The 24,243-nt window shown below is 35.6% G+C and overlaps 1 protein-coding gene across 3 annotated transcripts in view; it reads left to right on the forward strand.

The window, feature by feature from the left end:
* Positions 1–24,243, forward strand: part of SESTD1 (SEC14 and spectrin domain containing 1) — a 140,616-nt gene that overhangs the window by 72,349 nt on the left and 44,024 nt on the right. For all 3 annotated transcript variants that reach the window (XM_045066621.1, XM_045066619.1, XM_045066620.1), the window contains 4 exons: positions 9,577–9,690; positions 11,115–11,212; positions 13,409–13,464; positions 15,766–15,977. In XM_045066621.1, the coding sequence (XP_044922556.1) occupies positions 9,577–9,690; positions 11,115–11,212; positions 13,409–13,464; positions 15,766–15,977 (480 nt within the window). The remainder of the gene's footprint in view (positions 1–9,576; positions 9,691–11,114; positions 11,213–13,408; positions 13,465–15,765; positions 15,978–24,243) is intronic.

A 24,243-nucleotide genomic window follows, 5' to 3' on the forward strand; every position in this document is an offset into this window, starting at 1 on the left:
GCAGTGTTTCATAAAACCATTTATATTCAGTGTAATTATTAATACAGGTGGATTAAAATCTATCATCTTGCTAGATTTTATGTACTTTTTGGTTCTTTTTTTGCCTTCTTTTGGATTATTTTTTATTATTACATTTTATCTCCATTGTAGTTTTTATGTCCATGCCCTAAGTTCACAATGTATATCTTTAATTACCTAAATACTATAGCACTTAATATGTAGTAGAAATTATTTAAAACAGTATATATCCAGCACTTCCATTGTAGTCATACATTTTACTTCTCCTGTTCTATAAACACACAATAGATGGTTACTATTTTTGCCACTGATAGTTTATTTACAGCAATTAAAATAATAAAAAAATGAACTTTATCTTTATCTTTCTTTATGCCACTTACGGTGTTCTTCATTTCTTTTTGGAGATTCATCTTTTTGTTTGATATGTTCCTTCTGCCTAAAGGACTTCCTTTAACATATCTTGCAGAACAGGTCTGTTGGCTTTGAATTTTTTTAGCTTTTGTTTTCCTTAAAAAAACCTATTTCTGTTATGTTTTTGAAAGATATTTTCAGTGGGTATGGGATTTTATTGCATTATTTTTTTCTGTTAGCACATTAACTATATAACACCATTGACTTCTCACTTCTCATTCCCATATCTTCTTCTTCTTTTTTTTTTTTTTTAAGATTTTATTTGTTTATTTGACAGAGAAAGATCAAAAGCAGGCAGCTGAGAGAGAGGGGGAAGCAGGCTCCCTGTCAAGCAGAAAGCCTGATGCAGGGCTTGATCCCAGGACCCTGAGATTGTGACCTGAGATGAAGGCAGAGACTTCACCCACTGAGCCACGCAGGCTCCCTTCATTCTCATAGTTCCTGAGGAGAGTTCTATTATTTGTATCGTTAGCCTGCTGTGTGCCATATATCTTTTTTCCCCTGTTGGCCACCTATAAGATTTTCACTTTAGGAGCTCCTGGGTGGCCCTGCGTCAGGCTCTCTGCTCGGTGGGGAGCCTGCTTCCCCTTTCTCTCTGCCTGCTGCTCTGCCTACTTGTGATCTCTCTCTCTCTGTCAAATAAATGAATAAAATCTTAAAAAAAAAAAAGATTTTCACTTTATTTTTGGGTTTTCAGCATTTTTATTATATAATGCCTAGGTGTATTTTATTTGGTATTTGTTCTCTTTGGTGTTCTCTGCATTTGTTGGATCTCTGGTTTGATGTCAGCCATTAATTTTGGAAAATTCTTAAAAATTTTTTTTAAATATTTTCTTCACCCCATTTTCTTTTTCTATTTCTATTTCTTCTAGAAGTCCAATTATATGTAACTTAGACTATTTGAAAATTTCTCACCATTCTGTGTTGTTGTTCTTATTTATTTTTTCTGTTTTATCTCTTTGTGTTTCAGTTTGGGTATTTTCTGTTGATCCATTTTCAAGTTACTGTTTGTCTTTATTGAGTTTGTTGAAACCCATTCATTGTAAGATTACTTTATCTACGTTACCATGTTTTCAGTTTGTGACATTTCTTTTTTTATCCCTTTTTTTTTTTTTAAAGATTTTATTTATTTATTTGACAGAGAGAGAGGGAGGGAGGGAGGAAGAAAGGGAGGGACAGTGAGAGAGGGAACACAAGCAGGTAGAGTGGGAGAGGGAGAAGCAGGCTTTCTGCTGAGCAGGGAGCCTGATGTGGGGGCTCAATCCCAGGACCCTGGGATCATCACCTGAGCTGAAGGCAGATGCTTAACAACTGAGCCACCCAGGTGCCCCAATTTTTTTAAATTAGCTTATAATGTAGTATTTGTTTCAGGGTTACAGGTGTTGATTCATTAGTCTTAACATAACACCCAGTGCTCACCACCACACATGCTCTTCCAGTGTCCATTACCCAACTGCCTCATTCCCTTCATCCTCCTCCCCTCCAGCAACCCTTAGTTTGTTTCCTAAAATTAAGAGTCTCTTACGGTTTTTCTCCCTCTCTGGTTTTGTCTTGTTTCATTTTTTCCTCTCTTCCCCTATGATCCCCTGCCTTGTTACTTAAATTCCACCTATCAGTGAGTTCATATAATTGTCTTTCTCTGATTGACTTATTTCACTTTGCATTATCCCTTCTAGTTCCATCCATGTTGTTGCAAATGGCAAGATTGCTTTTTTTTTTTTTAAATACATTTTATTTTTTCAGGTATCATCCGTTTGAGAAGTATCTTTTATTTTAATATCAGCTTTAGATATTTTAAAGATTTTTATTTATTTATCAGAGAGAAAGGGAGAAAGCGAGCACAGGCAGAGGCAGAGGGAGAAGCAGGCTCCCTGCTGAGCAAGGAGCCCGATGTGGGACTCGATCCCAGGACCCTGGGGTCATGACCTGAGCCGAAGGCAGCTGCTTAACCAACTGAGCCACCCAGGCGTCCCAAGATTGCTTTTTTTGATGGCTGCTTAATATTCCATTTAATATATACACCACATCTTTATCCATTCATCTCTCAGTGGATATCTGGGCTCTTTCCATAGTTTGGGTGTTGTAGACATTGCAGCTATAAACATTGGGGCACAGGTGCCTCTTTGGATCACTATATTTGTATCTTTGGCGTAAATACTCAGTAGTGCAATAACTGGGTCATAGGGTAGCCCTATTTTCAACTTTTTTGAGGAATCTCCATACTGTTTCCAGAGTGGCTGCACCAGCTTGCATTCCCTGTTTGTAACATTTCTATTTTTTAAATTTCTATCTCTGTTGAAATTCCCCATTTCTTCTTGCATGTTGTCTTGCACTTTTTCCACGAGAACCTTCAGCATGTATTATATTATCTTAAATTCCCTACTTGATACTTCTACTATTCTGGGTCTTCCTCTAGTTATATCTTTTGCTTTGTTTCCTGACAGTGGGTTGTTGTTTTTTTTTTCGTGCTTTTTGCATTCCTTGTCTTTTGTTGCATGTTGGACATCTTGTTTAGGACTGAGGTAAACAGTATTGTACCTAAACATGGGTCCATCTTGGCTTTTGCTAGGGTTTTTTTGGGGCAGGAGAATTACCCTAGCCAGGAGTTGAATTGACTTTGACTTTGGTTGGTGCTATTATTTTCTTCAGTGTACCACAGGCTTAGGTTGTGTTTATTTATTATTTATTTTTTTATTTTTTAAAGATTTTATTCATTTATTTGACAGAGAGAGATGATAAGCAGGCAGAGAGAGAGGCAGGCACAGAGAGTGGAGGAAGCAGGCTCCCTGCCGAGCAGAGAGCCGATGCAGGGCTCGATCCCAGGACCCTGAGATCATGACCCAAGTTGAAGGCAGCGGCTTAACCCACTGAGCCACGCAGGCGCCCCCTCCTTTTTTTTTTTTTTTTTTAAGATTTTATTTATTTATTTGACAGAGAGGGAGAGATCACAAGTAGGCAGAGAGGCAGGCAGAGAGAGAGGGGGAAAGAGGCGCCACACTGAGCGGAGAGCCCGATGCGGGGCTTGATCCCAGGACCCTGAGATCAGGACTTGAGCTGAAGGCAGAGTCTCAACCCACTGATCCACCCAGGCGTCCCCTAGGTTGTTTTTATACCACCCTTAACTATAGGTCTTTCCTTTGCACCTTGCCTCAGAAAAGGTCTCTTTGCAATTTTGACACTCCATTAGCAGAAGACTGCTCTTCCTTGTTATTCAGAGGGGCATTTTCTGTTGTTCTGGTTCAGCCTCAGTCTTAGGCTGGCTTTGTGACACTGAGTCTAGGGAATAGGGCCCTCAATTCAGGTTTAGAAGGCCTATGATACCCTGGGCTCATCATATATTCTTGTCTCTAGTAGGATAGAGGGCTTTTCTTTTCCTTCCCTCTAGCTACAGTGGGACTGTTTTTGTGCTCTAAGGTCATCTGGGTTTGCTGCTTTTCCCTCAGGTCATGAAGTTTTTTATTTTCTAGAAGAGATAGAGTTGAATCTCTGCCATTCTTCAGCTTCATGCCTTTCCAGCGGTGGCTACTATTTGCATCCCCCAGGATTGTACTCTGAGAGAGGCTGTTTTGTTGAAGTTTCTGATCTTTATTATCCCAGTCTTTCTCATGATTCCCAGGAGGTCTGTGAGAAGAGCCCTCAAGTGGTGGAGTTCTTCGTGTCCATGCTTCCCAGGGGTTCTCTATTTTCACATTAGTTCACATTTGGCTTTTAACAATTCATTAAATGTTAGCTGGATTCTTTCCTGGCTTGTATCATGTCAGGTATTTTTTTTCCCAGGTAAACAAGTGCTCCAGCCCCATCTTTTCTCAAAGGCACTGGTCTATCCTTAGATTTCAAGTTAGTTGGTTGTCCTGTTGACCCTCATGGGTTCAAGAAAAGTTTTCGTTTTTCACATTAACTTGCATCATTTTGATCGTGGAGATAGTGGTGTAAAGGTTGGAGCATTGTTCTTTCCAGCTTTCTACATCCTAAGCAGAAATGAGTTGCATTTCCCCCCTGCTTTTATCTTATACGCTTTAATCATTGATTAACTTGACTGGCGTATAGACTTAGTGGAAAGGTGTGCTAGCATTGTAGGGGAAAGCAGTCTGGGCTGCTGGGTTCCATTAGGAAAGGTGTTACCCTGATAGTTGAATGGGAAACTGCATCCCAAAGAGGAGAAACAAAAGTATAGTGAGGGAAGAGGGTTAAGTAAAGTTTGAATGTTGCCATGGTGAGTGAGTACTTTTGACTGGTGGGAGGTGTGCTGTTCATGCCAAGGGCACACAGGAAATGTTGCTCTGGGATGATACAAAGTGAGCAGAAGCAAGTGGTGTAGAAACTAAAGCTGCGAACACTCAGTAGGAGAAAAGATCCCTTTTATGAAGAGCCCATCACATCCTGCTTAAGCATAGGCATCTGCTCAGAAATGCTTTGCTTTGTTGGTCTCATGATATATAAGAATTCACAGTGGCTAAACACCTTGCATCTTAGAGGGTAAAATAGAAGACACATTTCCTGTCTGCTTGGATCTAATGTTATAGATTGCTGTTTAAAACTCAACTATGAAGTTTCTCGTTATCTCCATATTGTTTTCTTTTAGACTCTGAAGATTCAGCTAGAGTATCTTCCCAAGTAAATAAGCACTAGGCACTTATTAAAAAGCCTGTAATATCCCTAATGAGATGAGAGTAAGTCATTTCAAATGCTGGCTAATGCACTGACAAACATATTTGACTTTATGGTACAGTTCAACACAGCCATTTTTGATACTTAGAGCTATATATAATTAAATTCAGTGTAGATGTTTGTTTAATTAAAAATTATTTTCCTTGGTGTTATTTGGATCATTTGGGCTGTTGTAATTAAGCTTGTGTTTTTGTTTATATTCTAAATATTTTTATTTTTTATTTTATTTTATTTATTCATTTGACAGAGGGAGAGGTGAGAGAGAGCACAAATTGGGGAGAAGGGGCAAAGGGAGAGGAAGCAGCAGACTGAGTAGGAAGCCTAACACAGGGCTCCATCTCAGGACCCCGGAATCATGACCTGAGCTGAAGGCAGACACTTAATTGACTGAGCCACCTGGGCACGCCTGTATTCTAAGTATTTTTAAAGTATAACTTTGGTATAAATACTGCTGTTCCTAGAAGCAAGAGTATGTTTTACTTCATAGAATTATCCATAAGAAGGATTTATTACTAGGTGTTGACAGCATTGATCAAATAAACACATAGTAGTTGTTTTAATGACACCTTGTTCTTCCCACATGATTTCACATTTCCTTCCTCGTCATCTTTTCTTATTTTTCTTCTAGATGACTTTCTTCCTCCTCACTTCTCTGTTGTTTTTCATTAGCGATTGGATATTCTTCTCTTGTTGCTCACCTAAATATTTCCTTATGTCTTATCTCTGAAATAGTTATCTACCTGTCCACTTTCCCTTTTAGTAATTCAGAGATTCATGTACTTTTATCTTAAGCAGCATTATACCTGGTGACTCTGAAAGCTTTTGTTGCTTAGATGATAGTATCTGTAGTCTATCAAATGACAAGATAAAATTGAAGTAGTACTGGTATTAATCTTATCCTCAAATTGGGAGACTAATAATCAAAAGGATCTCTACCCTATTCTGTATTGTCATTCATGAGAGTGAAAGTGTAATTTATTGGCAGTGATAATCAGCCACCATTCTAAATTGTTTTCTTCTCTCTTCTTAATACTGCATCTGATTCTGGTTTTTGTTTTTTATTTTTTGTTTTGTTGTTTTTGTTTTTGTTTTTTGAGGCCAGTGTGTATAGAAAGTGACAAATGCTCTTCATTGCACAAAATAGGTCATATATAAAAGAGAATGGCCCAAATTAAATGTATAGGATGACACCTTATTAGAATCCTCTACGGAGCTTAAAGAGCCTGTAGAGCTCACATCACAGATAGTTTAATGCGGGTGCCTTCTTTGGCAGTTTGGGGAAATAAGCCTGGAGTGAGTTCCTTTAGGTTGACTTCTTATAAGGCCAGTGAATTTGTGGCAGAGCTAGGGTACAAACCTGGAGTGATTGGCTCCTAGTGCCTAGTATCCTTTCAGTTATATTGGTGCTTAACCTAAGACAGTTATTTGGAAATCATTTGGCATATTCTAGTAAAAACTTTGTCCGTCTGTTCTATTATATCAAAGGGACAACAACATTTAGATTTAGAGTATTTTTTACTAAGGCTGTAGAAATAAACCAGAAAACTTTAATCTATTTCTTTTTGTGAAAGCATTGCACAACTCTCTCTGGAATACTGCAGGAAATAAAAGCTCATTTCTTTTGTAGAAACATATCTTAGTTTATCCTATTCTCAGCAGTAGAACACGTAACTTCTACTAAATAATACTTCTAATAAATAAATTTAACTCATATTAAGTAAAAAATGTTGAACAAACGAATGACACATGACTAAAAATTAAATTATAAGGGACATGATAGATTTTTCAGGAGATATTATTTCAGTGTTTAAATAAACCACTGTGCCAAATAGGGCACACTAGAAGAGCAGAGAGATCATTCATTATATTTTATATTTGTTACATTTTCTATTCAGTTGTCTTTTCAGGAGAGAGCATTGTGGGGGGGTATCTTTCAGATGTGAATTGGTGCTCAATTTAGCAAAGTAGTGTATTTCCTCATAAATACATGTTTCTGTTTCATTGTTGGTATATATATAGTTAATTGATTACTAGGCACTTCTTAGAAAGGAAAAGCCCCCTTCGTAGGAGGTGACTGTGTGGAAGTATCTGCCTAGATCCGAGAATGGCTTGCTGGCCGATGAGATTGTTCCTGCGGCCTTATTACACTTCCAGTGACAGTTTAACATCATGCCGGTCTCTAAGAGCTAGTCTAAATAAGGCTTTTTGGAACAAAAGGATAAAGCTGTCTATGACAAGTTTTTCAATAAAAGAGTAATATTTTTCTGTGTTCTTTTTATTCTAAGATGTTTATTTTATTTAAAAAGTTAAGATACTTATTTTAAATTAGCTCTTATTGTTACCTAAACAGGAAAACAATGAAATTGAGATATGCTAAACTCATAAAAGAGAGATTACATTAATTGCCATTTAGGCATAATATAGTTTGCTGTTTCTAAACTAGTCAAAAATGTAATTTGAAGTTCTTTATCTTTTCTTTCACTTTTTAAATGGGGAAAAAAGGCATATAAACTCCCTCAGTTTTTCTCTTACCACCATCTCTAGATTTTTCTTTGTTCTCACTGTAACCTCCCTGAAAGCTGCCTCAGAGAAGTTACATTTTTTTTTAAAGATTTTATTTATTTATTTGACAGAGAGGGACACAGCGAGAGAGTAAACATGAAGCAAGGGGAGTGGGAAAGGGAGAAGTAGTCTTCCCGCTGAACAGAGTGCCCATTGTGGGGCTCTACCCCAGGGTCCTGGGATCATGACTTGAGCCAAAGGCAATTACTTAATGACTGAGCCACCCCGGTGCTCTGAGAATTTACTTTCTTCAGTTGCACGAGATTTCATTGTGCTCCTGCTGTTAGTAGGTCCCTTCTCTTGGTTTTTTCTTGAGTCTTTCTGTTTTCAGGTTTTTTTTTTTTTTTTAAGTTTTTATTTATTTATTTGACAGAGAGAGAGAGAGAGAGAGAGAGAAAGAGAGCGAGCGCACAAGCAGTGAGGATGGTAGGCAGAGGGGAGGGAGAAGTAGGTTCCTTGCAGAGCAGGGGAAGCCAGATATGGGACTCAGACCCAGCGCTCTGGGATCATGACCTGGGCTGAAGGCACTGGCTTAACCAACTGAGCCACCCAGCTGCCCTGTTTTCAGGTTTTTAACACAGTATTTGGTATATATTCTTTTTTTAAAAGATTTTATTTATTTATTTATTTATTTATTTGTCAGAAAGAGAGAGAGAAAGCACACAAGTAGGCAGAGAGGCAGGCAGAGGCAGAGAGAGAGGCAGGCTCCCTGCTGAGCAAGGAGCCTGATGCAGGGCTGGATTCCAGGACCCTGGGATCATGATCTGAGCCAAAGGCAGCGGCTTAACCCACTGAGCCACCCAGGCATCCCTTGGTATATATTCTTTAAAAATGTATGTATATATAGAAAACAAAACTAAAACACTTGGATACCCACGATCCAGCCCAAGAACCTAGCTATCAGTGTCTTGAAATAAAGGTATTGATTTGTATTTATCCATGTTTTGTTCATTTTCTCATTCTGTGTGTTTGTGTGTGTACATATTAAAAACTTAAAGGGGAAGGACAAAATCTTCAGAAGAAAATAGGGAGTGTTTATCTTTTATTATTTTACATTTATATCTGTAGAGTTGCCATTTAAAGATACTATTTATTATTAAACACGTTGTTTCACTTGCACATTTTGGGGGTGGGTATTAAACTTTCCATGTATCATTTTGCATTGACACTACCATTTGAATTTCCTTTTCTCACACATATATTTTCTTATGTATTCTTGTATATCCTCATTGAAATTTTATTTAGCACACAATGATCTCTTAGGTCATTCTATAATTTGTACTTAAAATATTTTGGTATTTTAAAGTTTAGCATTAAAGGTTATCAAGTTAATATGTAAATTTCAAATTTATGAATTCTCTGAACTTCTCCTTGCTTTTTAGTTCTGATTTTCAAATTAAATATTAATATATATTATCCTGAGTTTTACTTTACTATTACAGGACATGTTTTGTTAATACATAATAAAAAATTGTTATAGAAACTTTAATGTGTATAATTTTTTGATTGCCAGATTTATCATGATTTGTGTTTATCTTCTTATTGTAATTAGCTAATTTTAAGGCCCTATGCAAGCTTTTTTGCTGAATACAGTGTATCAAAATAACTGATTTTTATTATCAAGAAGTTATTAATATTGATAAAATTTTGAAAATATTTCATCTCAGCTGCATCTCATTTTTTAAAATGTGGAATTATATATGGGTTATAATAACTTATTCTTAGCAGATACCCACAATTTTTGAATTGATTTTAAATGCTTCTACTAATGTATTAAATATTGTATTAATCAAATACATGATAATATCATCATTTTGGAAACAGTATTGCATATTTTAACCTGATTTTACCTCCGTATTGCTTTCATTGCCATTAACACTGGCTTGCTAAATAGTTCTTTTCTTTTTACTTCTATAGGTTATTTTAGTGTCTGCCAATAAATTGACTCGTTACATAGAACCGTGCCAGTTAACAGAAGATTTTGGCGGGAGTCTCACCTATGATCACATGGACTGGTTAAATAAGAGACTGGTTGGTATATTATAGTGAGATTGTTATTACATACAAATAGACATATTTTGGTGACTTTATCATTTTAATTAAGTAGCATGTAGATTGTTCTTTGTTATAAAAATAAAATATATAGTGCATACCATTTGATAGCATAATGCTTGAAGGCAAATCGTCTACAGTCAGTCTTGTAAGTGCTTGCTTTTGTTGTTGTCATTTGTAGCAGTATTACTATCAAAATTTTGAATATTTTAGTTGAATGACAGAGTAGCACAATTTCTTGAGAGGTAATCTAATTGGTGTACCATTTTCAGAGAGGATATTTAAACATCAGTTTGACTGGAAAAGCAGTTTGACAGGTTAAGGTTTTCATTTCTGAAAATGTATCTTTGGCCATATTGAAGTCAACTCCTTTGCTTGCTATGGCATTGTTTAACAAACTACTGGGGACTAAAAGAAAAAATGTTAACTAACTCAGTTTAGATTACAGTTATTCTTTGAATGACATGGGAATTGGTGGTCCTAACCCTCTCCAGAGTTGAAAATCTGCGTATAACTTTTGACTTCCCAAAAACATGGTCAAGGGTCAACTGTATAAGGTTAATTTTATTGAAGAATAATAAACTGGGATATTTCAGAATGGATAACTTGATTTCGATCATATTTGGACAGTTACATAAAACAAATGAGTGTCCCCTTTATTATAAACAGACTTGCCCAAATCCGTTTTTAGAAATATTTTAAGAAACCATGTTAAAAGTTATAGCTAATTTATTTTTATGCTACATGCTTATATATAAAAGTCTTCAGTATATGCAACCAGTATGGATTGGTGATAGGAAAACATAAAGAAAAGTTCTGTATCTGGAATTAGAATATTAATAATGGCCCAAAGCATGTTCATGTAGTTAAAACTGTTACTAGTGCAGATGTTTCTTCACAAAACACAGGAATTTTATTCCTCCTTGTCTGAGGAATAAAAATAATTTCTTTAGGGGCTCCTGGGCAGCTCAGTGGGTTAAAGCCTCTGCTTTCTCATGAACCATGGTTCTGGGATGGAGCCCCATATCAGCTCTCTGCTCAGCAGGGAGCCTGTTTCCTTCTCTCTCTCTCTCTCTCTCTCTCTCAGGGAGCCTGTTTCCTCTCTCTCTCTCTCTCTCTCTCTCTGCCTACTTGTGATCTCTGTCAAATAAGTAAATAAAATCTTTATAAATATTTCTTTTTTAAATTTTAAAAATTTCTTACATTGAAACTATTCATTGTTCTAGAAGGGGGATTTTGTTTTTCTCTTTTTTAAGTTGTGCAGTGGTTGTTGAATTGTACGAAGTGGCATCAGGAGAGGAAAAGGGAATTCTGCCTGCCTAATTCTATTCCTCTTAACTGAAAATCCTTATGTAAATAACTTTCAAGATTATTTTTAATATGTTAACAAAATCTTATTGTAGGTTTTTGAGAAGTTTACAAAAGAATCTACATCATTATTAGATGAACTTGCTTTGATTAACAATGGAAGTGATAAAGGAAATCAGCAAGAGAAAGAAAGGTAGGTGGCTGGTGTCTTGCAATTATACCTTTGCAAGGCTGTGATTAACCTGAAGAAGAATCTCTCTATTAATGCAAGCTAAAAGAGGTAAGATGTAGCAATTCTCCAGTCAAAATTGACATACAAAAGTTGTATTAAATTTATTAATTCATGAGAATTTGCTTTATATGTAAAATTTCTTGATTTGAATCAGAGTTTCTCTATAAAGGCTTTTTGATGTATAAAAATGTATTTACCTTAAAAATTCATCTGCAAGAACATGTTCTCAAAGTGAAACCATTTTCTTTTTAGAGTTCTACTTTGCTTATAAAGGAAAAGGTTGTGGCTTGAAGTAAAATTATTATAACCTTATTTAAATACCTCTTAAATGCCTACCTTCTAGAACTCCTAGGTCCTTATAAAATATGTGATATTTATGAATTCAGTTTGGAGAATTTAGTGTTTTTGACTCTGGATGAAGTAATTGTTCAGCTGCATTATCTAAATATAACTATCTAGATTTATCATTTTAACAGATTTCCAGGCTTAACAATTTTCATTTTTCTGTTGATAAGCCAAATCCTTCTCCTGAGGTTAAAAGCTTTTTAGAAGCAAATTAATTCTTTCTGGTCTCTCTTACTAGAACAATAATTTTTCATTAGGAAATTGGAAAGGATCAACATTCATCCTTGTCTATGTCTTTTGAATCTGATCTTAAGAATGTAATGAAACCTTGATAATATTATTATTATTCCTTGAATACAAATTTAGTCAACATACCAGTTAACTGAGATAATAAGGGAAGTGGGATGTGAGAAGGTCAGAGTTTAACACCCAGTCTTGATTAAAACAAAGTGAAAATGTGAGAACAAATGGTTTGAATGGAAATCTAGTTAAAATTACAGGAAGCATTTAGGAACATTATTGTCCTGTAGATATCATATAAAAATATAAAATGCAAAATTTTGACATACACATAAATGTGCGTATATAGATAACCCATACACTCCATGCTATGGCTTAGGAATTGAAAACATTGCATAAGTTGGTTGACAAAAATTAGCCAAACTTCTTGCTTTCTGAGTAGCCCAGCAGAGTAAGTTTGATGCTTCTTAAAGTCATTTTCCTTAGGAAAGATGTCCTAAGAGGGTCCCTGTAGAAAACAAGTTCATGGTCATAGCTTAATGCTGTTTACCATATTCCCTGAGAATGACTGTGAACATTTATAGATTACAGGTCCTGAGAAAGCATTGCAGTAAAGAAACCTGTTTCGTGTACTTACATGCCAGTGGGACCCCCTTTTCTCCATCTAATAATATCTTGTTCAGTGTTTTGGGAAACACTTTGGGAAGTGCTAGTTTGCATGACTACATGAAATATCAAATAAAATCTTGTATTTCCAGTTCCTCCCTAGGGAACTCAAGTGTTACTACTTAGTCTTTTTTAAATCTCGATAATAAGGTCCCTCCACTAAATCCCAGATAATGCAGTCCCTCCACTTGAAATGTTCATCACCTTTTTAATGTTATTACTCCAGAAATGTCCAGGCTACACAAGAGGCAAGGGCCCAGATTAATTGACAAAAGTGGAAGATTTAGAGCAGGACCTGTCATTTACAGCATCAAGGTCCTAGGGTTTGATTTACTGTGTACCCTATCTTTCCTTCATCTTCTACTTCCTATATGTGTTTAAAAAAATACAGAGCATGGTCCAACTGCAAATTAAGCACAATTAATACAGGGAAGAGAGTACAACTGCGTGGGGATACACATGCACATGAATATCAGAGACTCCTTTTAGCTCTCAAACGTTGCTGTAGATAAGTAAATGCTTAATTGGAAGATGGCTTCATGCATTTTTAATGTTCACATTTCTGGGTTGCTATATAGTTACACATTTCATTTTGGAATAAAGATGCAGTGGGAAAATACTAAAATGCATTCCTTTGATGTATTTGAAATAATACCATAATAATAATAAACTTTTTTTCAAGTAGTATATTCTATGATTTATCACACAGTTTTTTGGGTTTTTTTTTTTGGCTACTAATATTTAATTATCTCTAATTGGTTTCTTAATGCTTAAGAGCATTAGCCTGGTAGAATAGTATACTTCAGATTTCCACACCATATGCTCCTGTTTGATATGCATACATAAATGATTTTCTTTGGTCATATAGATAAAGTTTTTAAAAGTTATTCTTGTGGTGTTTGCCAGGTCTGTGGATTTAAACTTTCTTCCATCAGTTGATCCTGAAACAGTTCTCCAGACAGGTAAGATAAAAAATGTGTTTATTGGTGATAGTCAAATCCAATAAACCAATCATATATTGATTGGTTCATGAAATAAACATTGATTAAGCATATATTATGTGAAAAAACTCAAGGGGAATTTAAAAACTGGCCTTTGGTTTAACCTAACGGTGTGTTAATATACTTTACAATATTTTTAGAAAGTATTAATAATGACAAATTGTTAAATGATTTCTCCCTTGAAATATTTGTACTTGTTTCCTTGTCTATGAAATGGAGAGAAGTTTCAATTTCATTGGATTGCTATGAGGATTATTGAATACTCCTTGGGTTCTAAGATTGTATTTTTATATTCCATTCTCCTTAATAACCTCTCTTTTTTTTTTTTTAAGATTTTATTTATTTATTTGACAGAGAGAGAGACATCACAAGTAGGCAGGGAGGCAGGCAGAGAGAGGGGGAAGCAGGCTCCCTGGGATCATAACCTGAGCCAAAGGCAGAGACTTTAACCCACTGAGCCACCCAGGCGCCCCCTTAATGACCTCTTGATGTAGTTAGTATCAGATAGTAGATATAAGCTCAGGTATATTAGAGATAATGAAAAAACTTGCTCATGATGGAGTAATTATTAAAACTGTCACCATACTACTAAAAACAGGTACTATTATCATCCTAAGTTTAAGATGGGGAAACTGAGGCAAAAAAAAGCTCAGTAACTTATGCAAGTTACACAACTGGTAATGCTAGAGTTGGGACTTGAACCAAGGCAGTTTGGTTTCAAAGTATGGTCTCTGAAATCATTATATGGTGCTGCTTCTCAATGGAAATGTTTCTATATGGAAAACATTAAGAGTAATAACAATTGTAAAGGAAAAAAATAAATGACTTCTGATCTTAATAGCTTTATATGTGTGTGTGTGTGTGTGTGTGTGTATATGAAAAATGTATGTGAATATATATAGAGACTTTGTTTAAAAGTCTTTAAAACAGTTGTTTTTCTAATTATAACATGTAATGAAGAGTAAAGAAAGTAATTCTGAATATTTTCATTGTGTTGATACCATTGAGGCAAGTGTTTTCAGTATGATACTGATCTTCCTTAGAGAATAAGGAAATAATTGTAATCTATGAATTCCTACATGTTGAGCAGGTACAGTAGACTGTCAGTAAAAATATGGCTTGGTTTAGGTTTAAATTTTAATTCCACTGTTATATTTAATGTTTTGAAAGCTACTGAAGCCCTTGAATTAAGAAGCTTTTTCAATTTGTATTTTGAAATTAGCTTTATATGCCACTAAGATCTTTTTTTAGATGCTTTTGACTCTTAGAGTAGGGATAAAAAGAGAATATACAAATGGAGAGTTTTAGAACAATTTGGGGTATTTCTTAGAAATTGGTAATACCTTCAAATCATGATAAAAATTCTGTTTCTAAGTATTGAAAGCCATTTAAATATAGGATATTTTTCTGAATAAAGATGAAGAGAATTTAAGTATTTGCATTTATTTTTGGTCCTTAAGTAATAATTGGAATAGTATTATCCTGAAAAAAACAGTTTGCGATTTATTCACTTTTAAAATTCCAATTTTGATGTTGGATATTCTGCAATTTTAATTTCTCATGCATGAATGGATTTTTACATGAATATGATATAATTGGATAACATTGAATGAATTTTTTATACTAGTGTAGTCCCTCATGATTCACAGTTAATATGTTGTAGAGATTCCTTAAATAGAAACTATTTAAATTTTATTTTGTACCAGTAATAAAGCTTTCTCCCTTTAACCATACATTTATTTGTTACACTGTCAACTTTTATTTTAGATAGTAGGACTAAAGGTATGGATTGATACTGAAATTCTACAACATATTGCTTAGTATTGATTAGTACTATCAAATAGAACATACTGGTTAGTACCATACTAGACACAAATCCCAGAATGTAATTGTGCTCTACAGGGAAAGAGAATTGGTTGACACAGTTTCCTGAATAATGAATCCACCAATAACAAGAATGTGATGACAGATAGATATAGAAAAAAAAAATGCCATATATTTACTAAATAGTGTAGCCTACATAGTATATACTTCATGATATATATGATATATAGCATATAAATATACTATGTAGTTATATACTAAAATATGCTATTTCCCATCTCTATATAAATTTAAAAATTGCATTCAGTAATTATGACCTATTTAGGCAGACGTATAGGCAGATAGATTCTAAAAATAAGGGCCTAAAATTGAGGAGACTGAGAAGTAAGAATTGTATTTTTTTAGGATATTAATTATAAGTATCTTTCATTTGTAAAGGGCATGAATTGTTGTCCGAATTACAGCAGCGTCGATTTAATGGCTCAGATGGAGGGGTCTCATGGTCTCCTATGGATGATGAACTGCTGGCCCAGCCACAGGTTATGAAATTATTAGATTCTCTGAGAGAACAATATACTCGATACCAGGAAGTTTGTAGACAACGTAGTAAGCGTACACAGTTAGAGGAGATTCAGCAGAAGGTGATGCAGGTAAGTGTCTGATTTGAATATGTTTAATTTTTAAAAAATCTAAATGTTAAGGTTTTTAAAAAAGCAATTTCTACTGTGTGACTGATTTTATATTAAGCCTTATTATACTGTGTAGAGAACCTGAATCCTATCAAAACAGACTAAAACTATTTTATGTACATTTTTACAAATAATATTTCCATTAAAACTATATTATTTCTACAATGATGACTTTGAACGTTCCTTTTACTCTATCATTATGAACTTTAAAAGTGACTAGTTGTTGGAAAATATCACCTATGATCTCTACATTCTTGCAATAAGTAACACTTTATTAATGATGATCAGGTTATCCTTAATTTCTAATGACTTGTTAGTGTTATTTTTTTTAATTTAGGCATTATGAAGAGGTTTTCTTTCCTAGCAAAATGATGACATAAAATGTAAGGAATTTTAATATTAGATTTCATTATTTTTTGATGCTGCTAGAAACCTCTAATGTATTTAATACTTCGGAATTTGTATTAGTTCCTTTGAGAGTTGATTTTTATAAAAACAGTAGGTTAAAAATACTGAAGCTCAATACTAAGACATTTCTGTAACTTAGATCACATTCTGATTTTCCTTTGTTGAATTAAGAAATAAATGTTAAATGTTTTACCTAAAAAATCCAGCAATGAAGTGTAGAAGACATTGTGCTGGGTTTTCTATAGAATAAAGAGATAGCTTTGGTTTTTGCTAAAATTAAGCTAAGGGGATAAAATCTTAAGTGTTAAAGCTGAAGACAGAAGTGTTGTGGGCATCTCTAAGAGGGACTATTCCTCTGATTGCAGGGGATCTAGGAAGATTTAGCAGAGGAGGTAGTAGTTGAGCGTTTTCTCCAAGAATGTGTAAAGATTTCACTAGGCACCTCCTTTAAGTTTTAAAGAAGAATTGGCATTTTATGCAAGAGAAAGGATAGCATAAATAAACACCGGTGCATGAAATCCCAAGTTCTGTGGAGGAAAAAGCAAGCAGTCAGGCACCGCAGGAAGTTTTTGGCCTTTGAATCACAAAGCATGGTCAGCAAGTATGATTTAAATCCCAGTTCCTCCTCGTACTTACTGTGATCATGGTCACATTATTCACCAACTTGTGCCTCAAACTCAAAAGGACTTCCTTCTTTATTAACACCCCTCTCTTCTTACCCTTCCTTCCTTCTTCCGTTAACTGAAACAAGGGTAACAAGACCTCTTTTGAAAGGTTTGTTGAAAGAATCCAGTGCTGGATTAATGGTATCTATTACATTTATTTTCATTGTACGAGGCTCTAGTCTGTAAGTCTGGTCCCATTGTTGGCAAACTTTTCCTATAAAATAGGGCCAAATAGTAAATGTTTACGCTGTGTGGACTGTACAATTCTTAAAGCTATGGCTGTGAAGCCCTGCTGTTGTAGTGTGTAGACATCATATAAACAAATGTGTGCGGCTGTGCTAAAATAAAATTTTATTTGCAAACATAATGGGTAGTTAGAATTGGCCTGTAGGCAGTAGTTTGCTGACCCCTGACTAGAAAATCAAGGTGTTAGAGTAGAAGAGGCTTGAAAGGAAGAAGACAATCATGGAAGATTTTGAATTCCAGGCAAAGAGATTTAATCTTTCTTGTGATAGCCATGTGTACACTGAAGATTTCCAAGCATACATTTTCTTTGTAATATATTTATAACTTATAGATAGGATTTATAGCTTACAGATAGTATAGATAGTACAGGTAGGTAAACTTCAGCCAAGTAGCTTGAGAGTATCTTTGAAAACCATAAATACAGAATAACGTAGTGGCATACAAGTCACTGACATGATCTGGGTCCACCTTTTTCTACTACTTCCAAGTTACTTACTTTCTCAGGAAGTAAATATAACTTCTCAGTGCCCTAGCTTCCTGAGGATGACAGCAACAACAACAACAATAATAATACCAATTTAATAGGGCTGCTACAAAGATTAAAGAAAATAATATTTATAAAATATTTAGTACTTGGCATATAATGAATTTTCTATAAATAATACCTGACGTTTGCTCACTCGTTCAAAAAATGAATGTCTACAATAGGGTGACTTCGTGCTAGGTAGAATATAATGGTGAGTAGGAATAGATTGCATTCCCACTTTTATGGTACATGATTACATATTACACAAATAGTTGTAAAATTGCAATTGTGCCAAGTCCCAATAAGGAAAGTGGTGGGAGTAATGGTAAGAAGAAAATATCAGAGATGAATCATTTTTCTGATTTGTAAGACTTGTTGGGTGGTCTTGTTGTTCAGTTAGTAAACACTGGACAGGATTTGGGTTTAGGTATGGGTGAAAAAGGGTATAGAGAATCATAAGTTTGGTTTTAGACATGTTGGTTTTTTGTTTTTGTTTTTGTGCCATTTTGGTTTCTGGAGTAGAATTCAGTGTTTCATCTCTTACATACAACACCCATTGCTCATTATAATGAGTACCTGCCTTAATAACCATTACCCATCTAGTCCATCCCACACCCTGCTTCCCTTCATCTAGTTTGTTCTCTATGGTTAAGAGTCTCTTATGGCTTATATCCCTCTCTCCTTTCCCCTCTGCCTTCCAATGTGTTCATCTGTTTTGTTTCTTAAATTCCACATATGAGTATTTGTCTTTCTCTGACTTCTTTCACTTAGCACAATACACTCTAGTTTCATCCATGTTGTTGCAAATGGCAAGATTTCAAGATTTCATTCTTTTTGATGACTGAATAATACTCCACATATATTTTATATATATATATATATATTATATATATACCACATCTTTTTTTTTTTAAGATTTTATTTGAGAGAGAGAGAGAGCACGTGGGAGCATGAGCAGCAGGGGGCGTGGGGGCAGGGGAGGGTTGGAGGGAGAGGAAGAAGCAGACTCCCTGCTGAGGACCCTGGGGTCATGACCTGAGCCAAAGGCAGACACTTAATTGAACTGAGCCACCCAGACACCCCTATACCGTGTCTTCTTTATCTGTTCATCTGTGGATGGGCATTTGGGCTCTTTTCATAGTTTGGCTATTGTTGATAATGCTTCTATAAACATTGGTGTGTGTGTACCCCTTCAGATCACTGTATCCTTTGGGTAAATACCTAGTAGGGCAGTTGCTTGGTCATAGGGTAGTTCTATTTTTAACTTTTTGAGGAACCTCCATACTGTTCTCCAGAGTGGCTGCACCAGTTTTCATTCCCACCAACAGTGCAAGAGGGTTCCCCTTTCTCTGCATCGTTGCCAACACCTGTTATTTCTTACGTTAATTATAACCATCCTGAGGGGTGTGAGATGGTATCTCATCGGGGTTTTATTTTGTATTTCCCTGATGATGAGTGGTGTTGAGCGGCTTTACATGTGTCTATTACCTTTTTTGGAAAAGTGTCTATTCATGTCTTCTGCCCATTTCTTGATCGGATTATTTGTTCTTTGGGTGTTGAGTTTGATAAGTTCTTTGTAGATTTTGGATACTAACTCTTTATCAGATATGTCATTTTTGAATATCTTCTCCCATTCTGTAGACCACCTTTTAGATTTATTGATTTTTTCCTTTGCTATGGAAGGCTTTTATCTTGATGAAGTCTCAGTTATTCATTTTTGCTTCTGTTTGCCTTGCCTGTGGTAAGTCTGGTGAGAAATTTCTATGTCCAAGGTCAAAGAGGTTTCTGCCTATGTTCTCTAGGATTTTGATGGTTTCCTGTGTCACATTAAGGTTTTTCATCCATTTTGAATTTATTTTTGTGTATGGTATAAGAAAGTGGTCTAGTTTCATTCTTCTGATGTTGCTTAGACTTGTTGAATTTGAGGTGACTTTGAGACACCAAGAGAAAATATGGAAGGGTAGCCCCACACAGGTCTGGGCTGGTGACTTAGTTGTTTGTCATCATGTATGAATGGCAATTAAAAGCTTTGATTTGGGTAAGAGTTGACCAAGGAAAGTCCTAAGAGTATGTGAAAAGAGGGCTTTCTGACTGAGCTTTGAGAAACTCCAGCATTTGATGACAAGATAGAGGAGCATACTCCTGAACAGAACGGAAGGATTGGCCAGAGATGGAGGAGAAAAGTGTGAAGAGTTCTGTGTCTCGGAAGCCAGGGGAAGTATTTCAGGATGGAATTGGGATCCTTGTAGAATGCTGCTGAAAGATCAAATAAAAGGACAACTTAACATGTCCATTATAATGTATAAGATTGAGGCCACTGGTGACCCTTGAGCATGGAGTAAAGCACACAGGAGTGAATTTGGAATGACAGTGAAGTGTAATGAGGGAGACACTGAGTATGGGCAACTCATTGAGAATTTGTCTCTGAAGGAAAGATGAGAAATATTGATGCCTAAAAGCAGTAGAAAAAGGGTGGTATTAGTTGCTAAGTCTGCTGTAACCAAGTACCACAACCTAGGTGGCTTAAACAACAGAAACTTATTTCCCCATGGTTCTAAAGGGTAAAAGTCTTAAGATCAGGGTGTTAGGAAGGTTGATTCCTTCTAAAGGCATTGAGGAAAAAATCTGTTCCAGATTCTTGGCTTGTTGATGCTCCGTCTTATTTCTGTATCTTTACATTATCTTAACTCTCTACCTTTCTGTGTCCAAATTTCCTCTCCTTTTAAGGACCAGATTAGGTCCACCAGATTAGGGTCCACTGTAACAACCTCTTTTTTTAAATTAACATATAGTGTATTATTTATTTTAGGGGTACGGTCTGTGCATCATCAGTCTTACATAATTCACAGCACTCACCATAGCACATACCCTCCCCATTGTCCATCCCTCAGCCACCCCATCCCTTCTACCCACTTCCCCTCTAACAATCCTGTTTGTTTCCTGAGACTGAACCTCTTATGATTTATCTCCTTCCCCGGTCCCATCTTGTTTCATTGCCACCCCGCCCCCAACCCCTGCCCTGCCCAGCCCTCGACTAACCCCTGCCCTGCCTCTCAAATTCCTTATAGCAGAGAGATCATATGATAATTATCTTTTTCTGATTGACTTATTTTGCTTAGAATAATACCCTCTAGTTCCATACATGTCATGCAAATGGTTAGATTTCCTTTTTTTGATGGCTCCATAATATTCCATTATATATATATATATATATATATATATATATTACATCTTCTTTATCCATTCATCTGTTGATGGACATCTAGGCTCTTTCCATAGTTTGGCTGTTGTGGACATTGCTGCTGTAAGCATTGGGGTGCATGAGCCTCTTTGGATCACTTCGTGTGTTATCTTTAGGGTAAATACCCAGTAGTGCAATTATTGGTTCATAGGGTAGCTCTATTTTCATATTTTTGAGGAACCTTCATACTGTTTTCCAGAGTGGCTGCACCAGCTTAACAGCCTCATTTTATGTATGTATGTAAGAATGTATGTATTTTCGACTTCAATTTAATTGCCTCTTAGAAGACCCTATCTTCAGATAAATAGGGGTACATTCTGAAGTACTGAGGCTTATTAGCATTTTAAAATATGGATTTGGGGGAGGGAGGACAACAAAACTCAGTCCACAGCAGGGTGAGATATAATTTTGTTCTATTTTTCTTTTTAAAGTAATATGGAAAACTCTCAAAGCTTTAAAGGCCAGTGGGGAGTATCTATGTGGAAAGAGGGGTTGAATATACACGAGAGAAAAGATATTTAGTACTATCAAGTTCCTCACAAGGTAGAAGTGAATCATTTCCAAAAGATGGTGTTGAAAGGATTAGTGTTCGCATGGAATAGATAGAACTCCATTGTTAACAGGAGGAATGATGGGTAGGATGTATCCAGAGATGTCTCCCTGTGTGAGTCAGATGTGAAGATGAAGGGGTTCCAATGCAATGTTTTTTTTTCAATAACGTAAGAGAAAAGGTCATCTGCTTAGTGGTACAGATTTGAAGGTGAGGTGGGTGGTGGTGGTTGAAGAGTATGATGTTACAAGAGGTTTCAATGTTGTCTCTGTGGGAATTGGACATGTAAAATACCACAGACATGTAGTTGTATTTTTAGGTCATATTGATTTTGGATTTATGGTGGAACCTTTCTGGTTTATTGTGTGACCTTATCAATTCATGGCTAGATGTTGAAGTGAAGGTACAGAGAATGTGGGTGATGGGATTCATTCAGCATTTGTGCCTTGCTACATGGGATCAGTGAGTATGATTTAAAAAAAAAAATGGCAGAGGAGTTAATGTATGGGCAAATGCATTTTTGAAATGATAGACCAGCTCAACTGAATAAAGAAACTAGAGAAGGGAGGTGATGATGATGATATTTATGATGGTGATGATGGTAACGAGATTATTGTTAAAAACAAATAACCTTTATTATAAGGGTATTGTCTGAGTGTTACACATTAGTTGGTTAGAACATTAATCTGCATCATGTAATGGTTCCTCCTCTTTCTTTTTCACAGGTCACTTTTTAGGCAAAGATCTCTTTCCCTTGCCAGAATAATTACTTAAACTTAGCTATATATTAAATGTGTATTGATCATGTCAGCATCCACAGAGCATAAAATGCACTTTCGTCTTTCGTCTTACAAATTTGGGGAAAATAAAAAAAATTGTTTATATAAAGATAATCATAAAGTTGATTATCACAACTTATGTTAAATTAGTGAAAACTGAATTTTTCCATATTTCTTCTTCACTGTCTTATCACTGAAAGCATAATGAAAGAAATCAGAGGTCTCTGGGTGGCTCATTCAGTTAGGCATCAGACTCTTGATTTCAGCTAGGTCATGATCTCAGGGTCCTGGGATAGAGCCCCGAGTTGGGCTCCATGCTCAGTGGGGAGTCTGCTTGAGGATTCTCTCTCTCCATCTGCTCCTGCTCTCTGCTTGCATTTTCTCTCTTTTTCTCTAAAAGAAATAAATGTTAGGAAAAGAATAAATCAATAGCTCTAATAGATAAGCTCTATGATAAGTAATAGCCATTAAAATTATCATTTATTTCCCAGTTTAAATCAGTGGCATTAGAGTTTATGTGGTATGCAGAGGTTCTCCGTGCTGCTGTTGCTATATTTAAAAATTAGATTTTCATCAACTTTTAAGTGGGAGACGATGCTACTTCAATGAAATATGCTGTTGTTATTCTCATTATTTACTGAGGCAGTAATTATAGCCAGCATTACAAATGTTATTTCTAGAATCATCCATGTGCTTTTCTTCCTTTGTAGAAAGGAATCATAGATGCAAAATAGGATACATTAAGAGTTGCATAAGAATATAGCTGGAGGCTATGCTTCTAGTTCCCCCAATTCTTTCTTCAGGTCACATGCTTGACATTTGTTTAACATGCCCTTCTGCCTTGTTTGACCCCACATTCTTCCAGATACTCTCTCATGAAGTCTTTAGAAATTAGCCCGGCTAGGAAAGAATGTTGTGTAGTCACATGCATTTTTGGCCTCTGCAAATATTTGTCATGGTAGATTTTAATACCATATCTCCAAGGTTATACTTTGCATATAAATGTAGGCATTTGAGGGGTCACATTGATATGGATTGGGCATGAAACTGCTCTTGCTGTAAGTTAATATTCAGATTGACTGAGCAAGATGTCCTGATTAAAATTAAGTTTTATAGCCTAGTTTGGCAAACTACCATCATTAATGCATTTAAATAGACTTGTTTACTGGGCATCAACCTCAATTTGCATCATTTTTATTAGAAAGAGTCATACATTTACTCTGTCTACATTACTGATGTTGCACAGTAAGGAAAAATTACTTTTAGCATACATTAAAACTATATGTGTACTTGACTATGAGAGTGGTTTTTTGCACCAAGAGTATGTCTTTGCTTTATTGAAAGTTTATTTTTAAATTTACGGCTCTTTGAAAGTTCCATGCTAATGAGTTGTTTTTCCTCAGGTATCATGATTTATATTAGCCTGCTTCTTTTGCTTATAGAATATTCTGAAGTCAAAGCTTAAATGTTTAAATAGCATTTTAGGTTTTAAAAAATAACATATAACACATTTTTTTAAATTTTTTAAAAAAATATTTATTTATTAAGATTTTTAAATTTTTTATAAACATATATTTTTATCCCCAGGGGTACAGGTCTGTGAATCGCCAGGTTTACATACTTCACAGCACTCACCAAAGCACATACCCTCCCCAATGTCCATAACCCCACCCCCCTTCTCCCAACCCCCCTCCCCCCAGCAACCCTCAGTTTGTTTTGTGAGATTAAGAGTCACTTATGGTTTGTCTCCCTCCCAATCCCATCTTGTTTCATTTATTCTTCTCCTACCCGCTTAAGCCCCCATGTTGCATC

Source organism: Mustela putorius, unplaced genomic scaffold (genome assembly GCF_011764305.1).
Source record: "Mustela putorius furo isolate JIRA1106 unplaced genomic scaffold, ASM1176430v1.1 tig00003869_pilon_pilon_pilon, whole genome shotgun sequence".
NCBI lineage: Eukaryota > Metazoa > Chordata > Mammalia > Carnivora > Mustelidae > Mustela > Mustela putorius.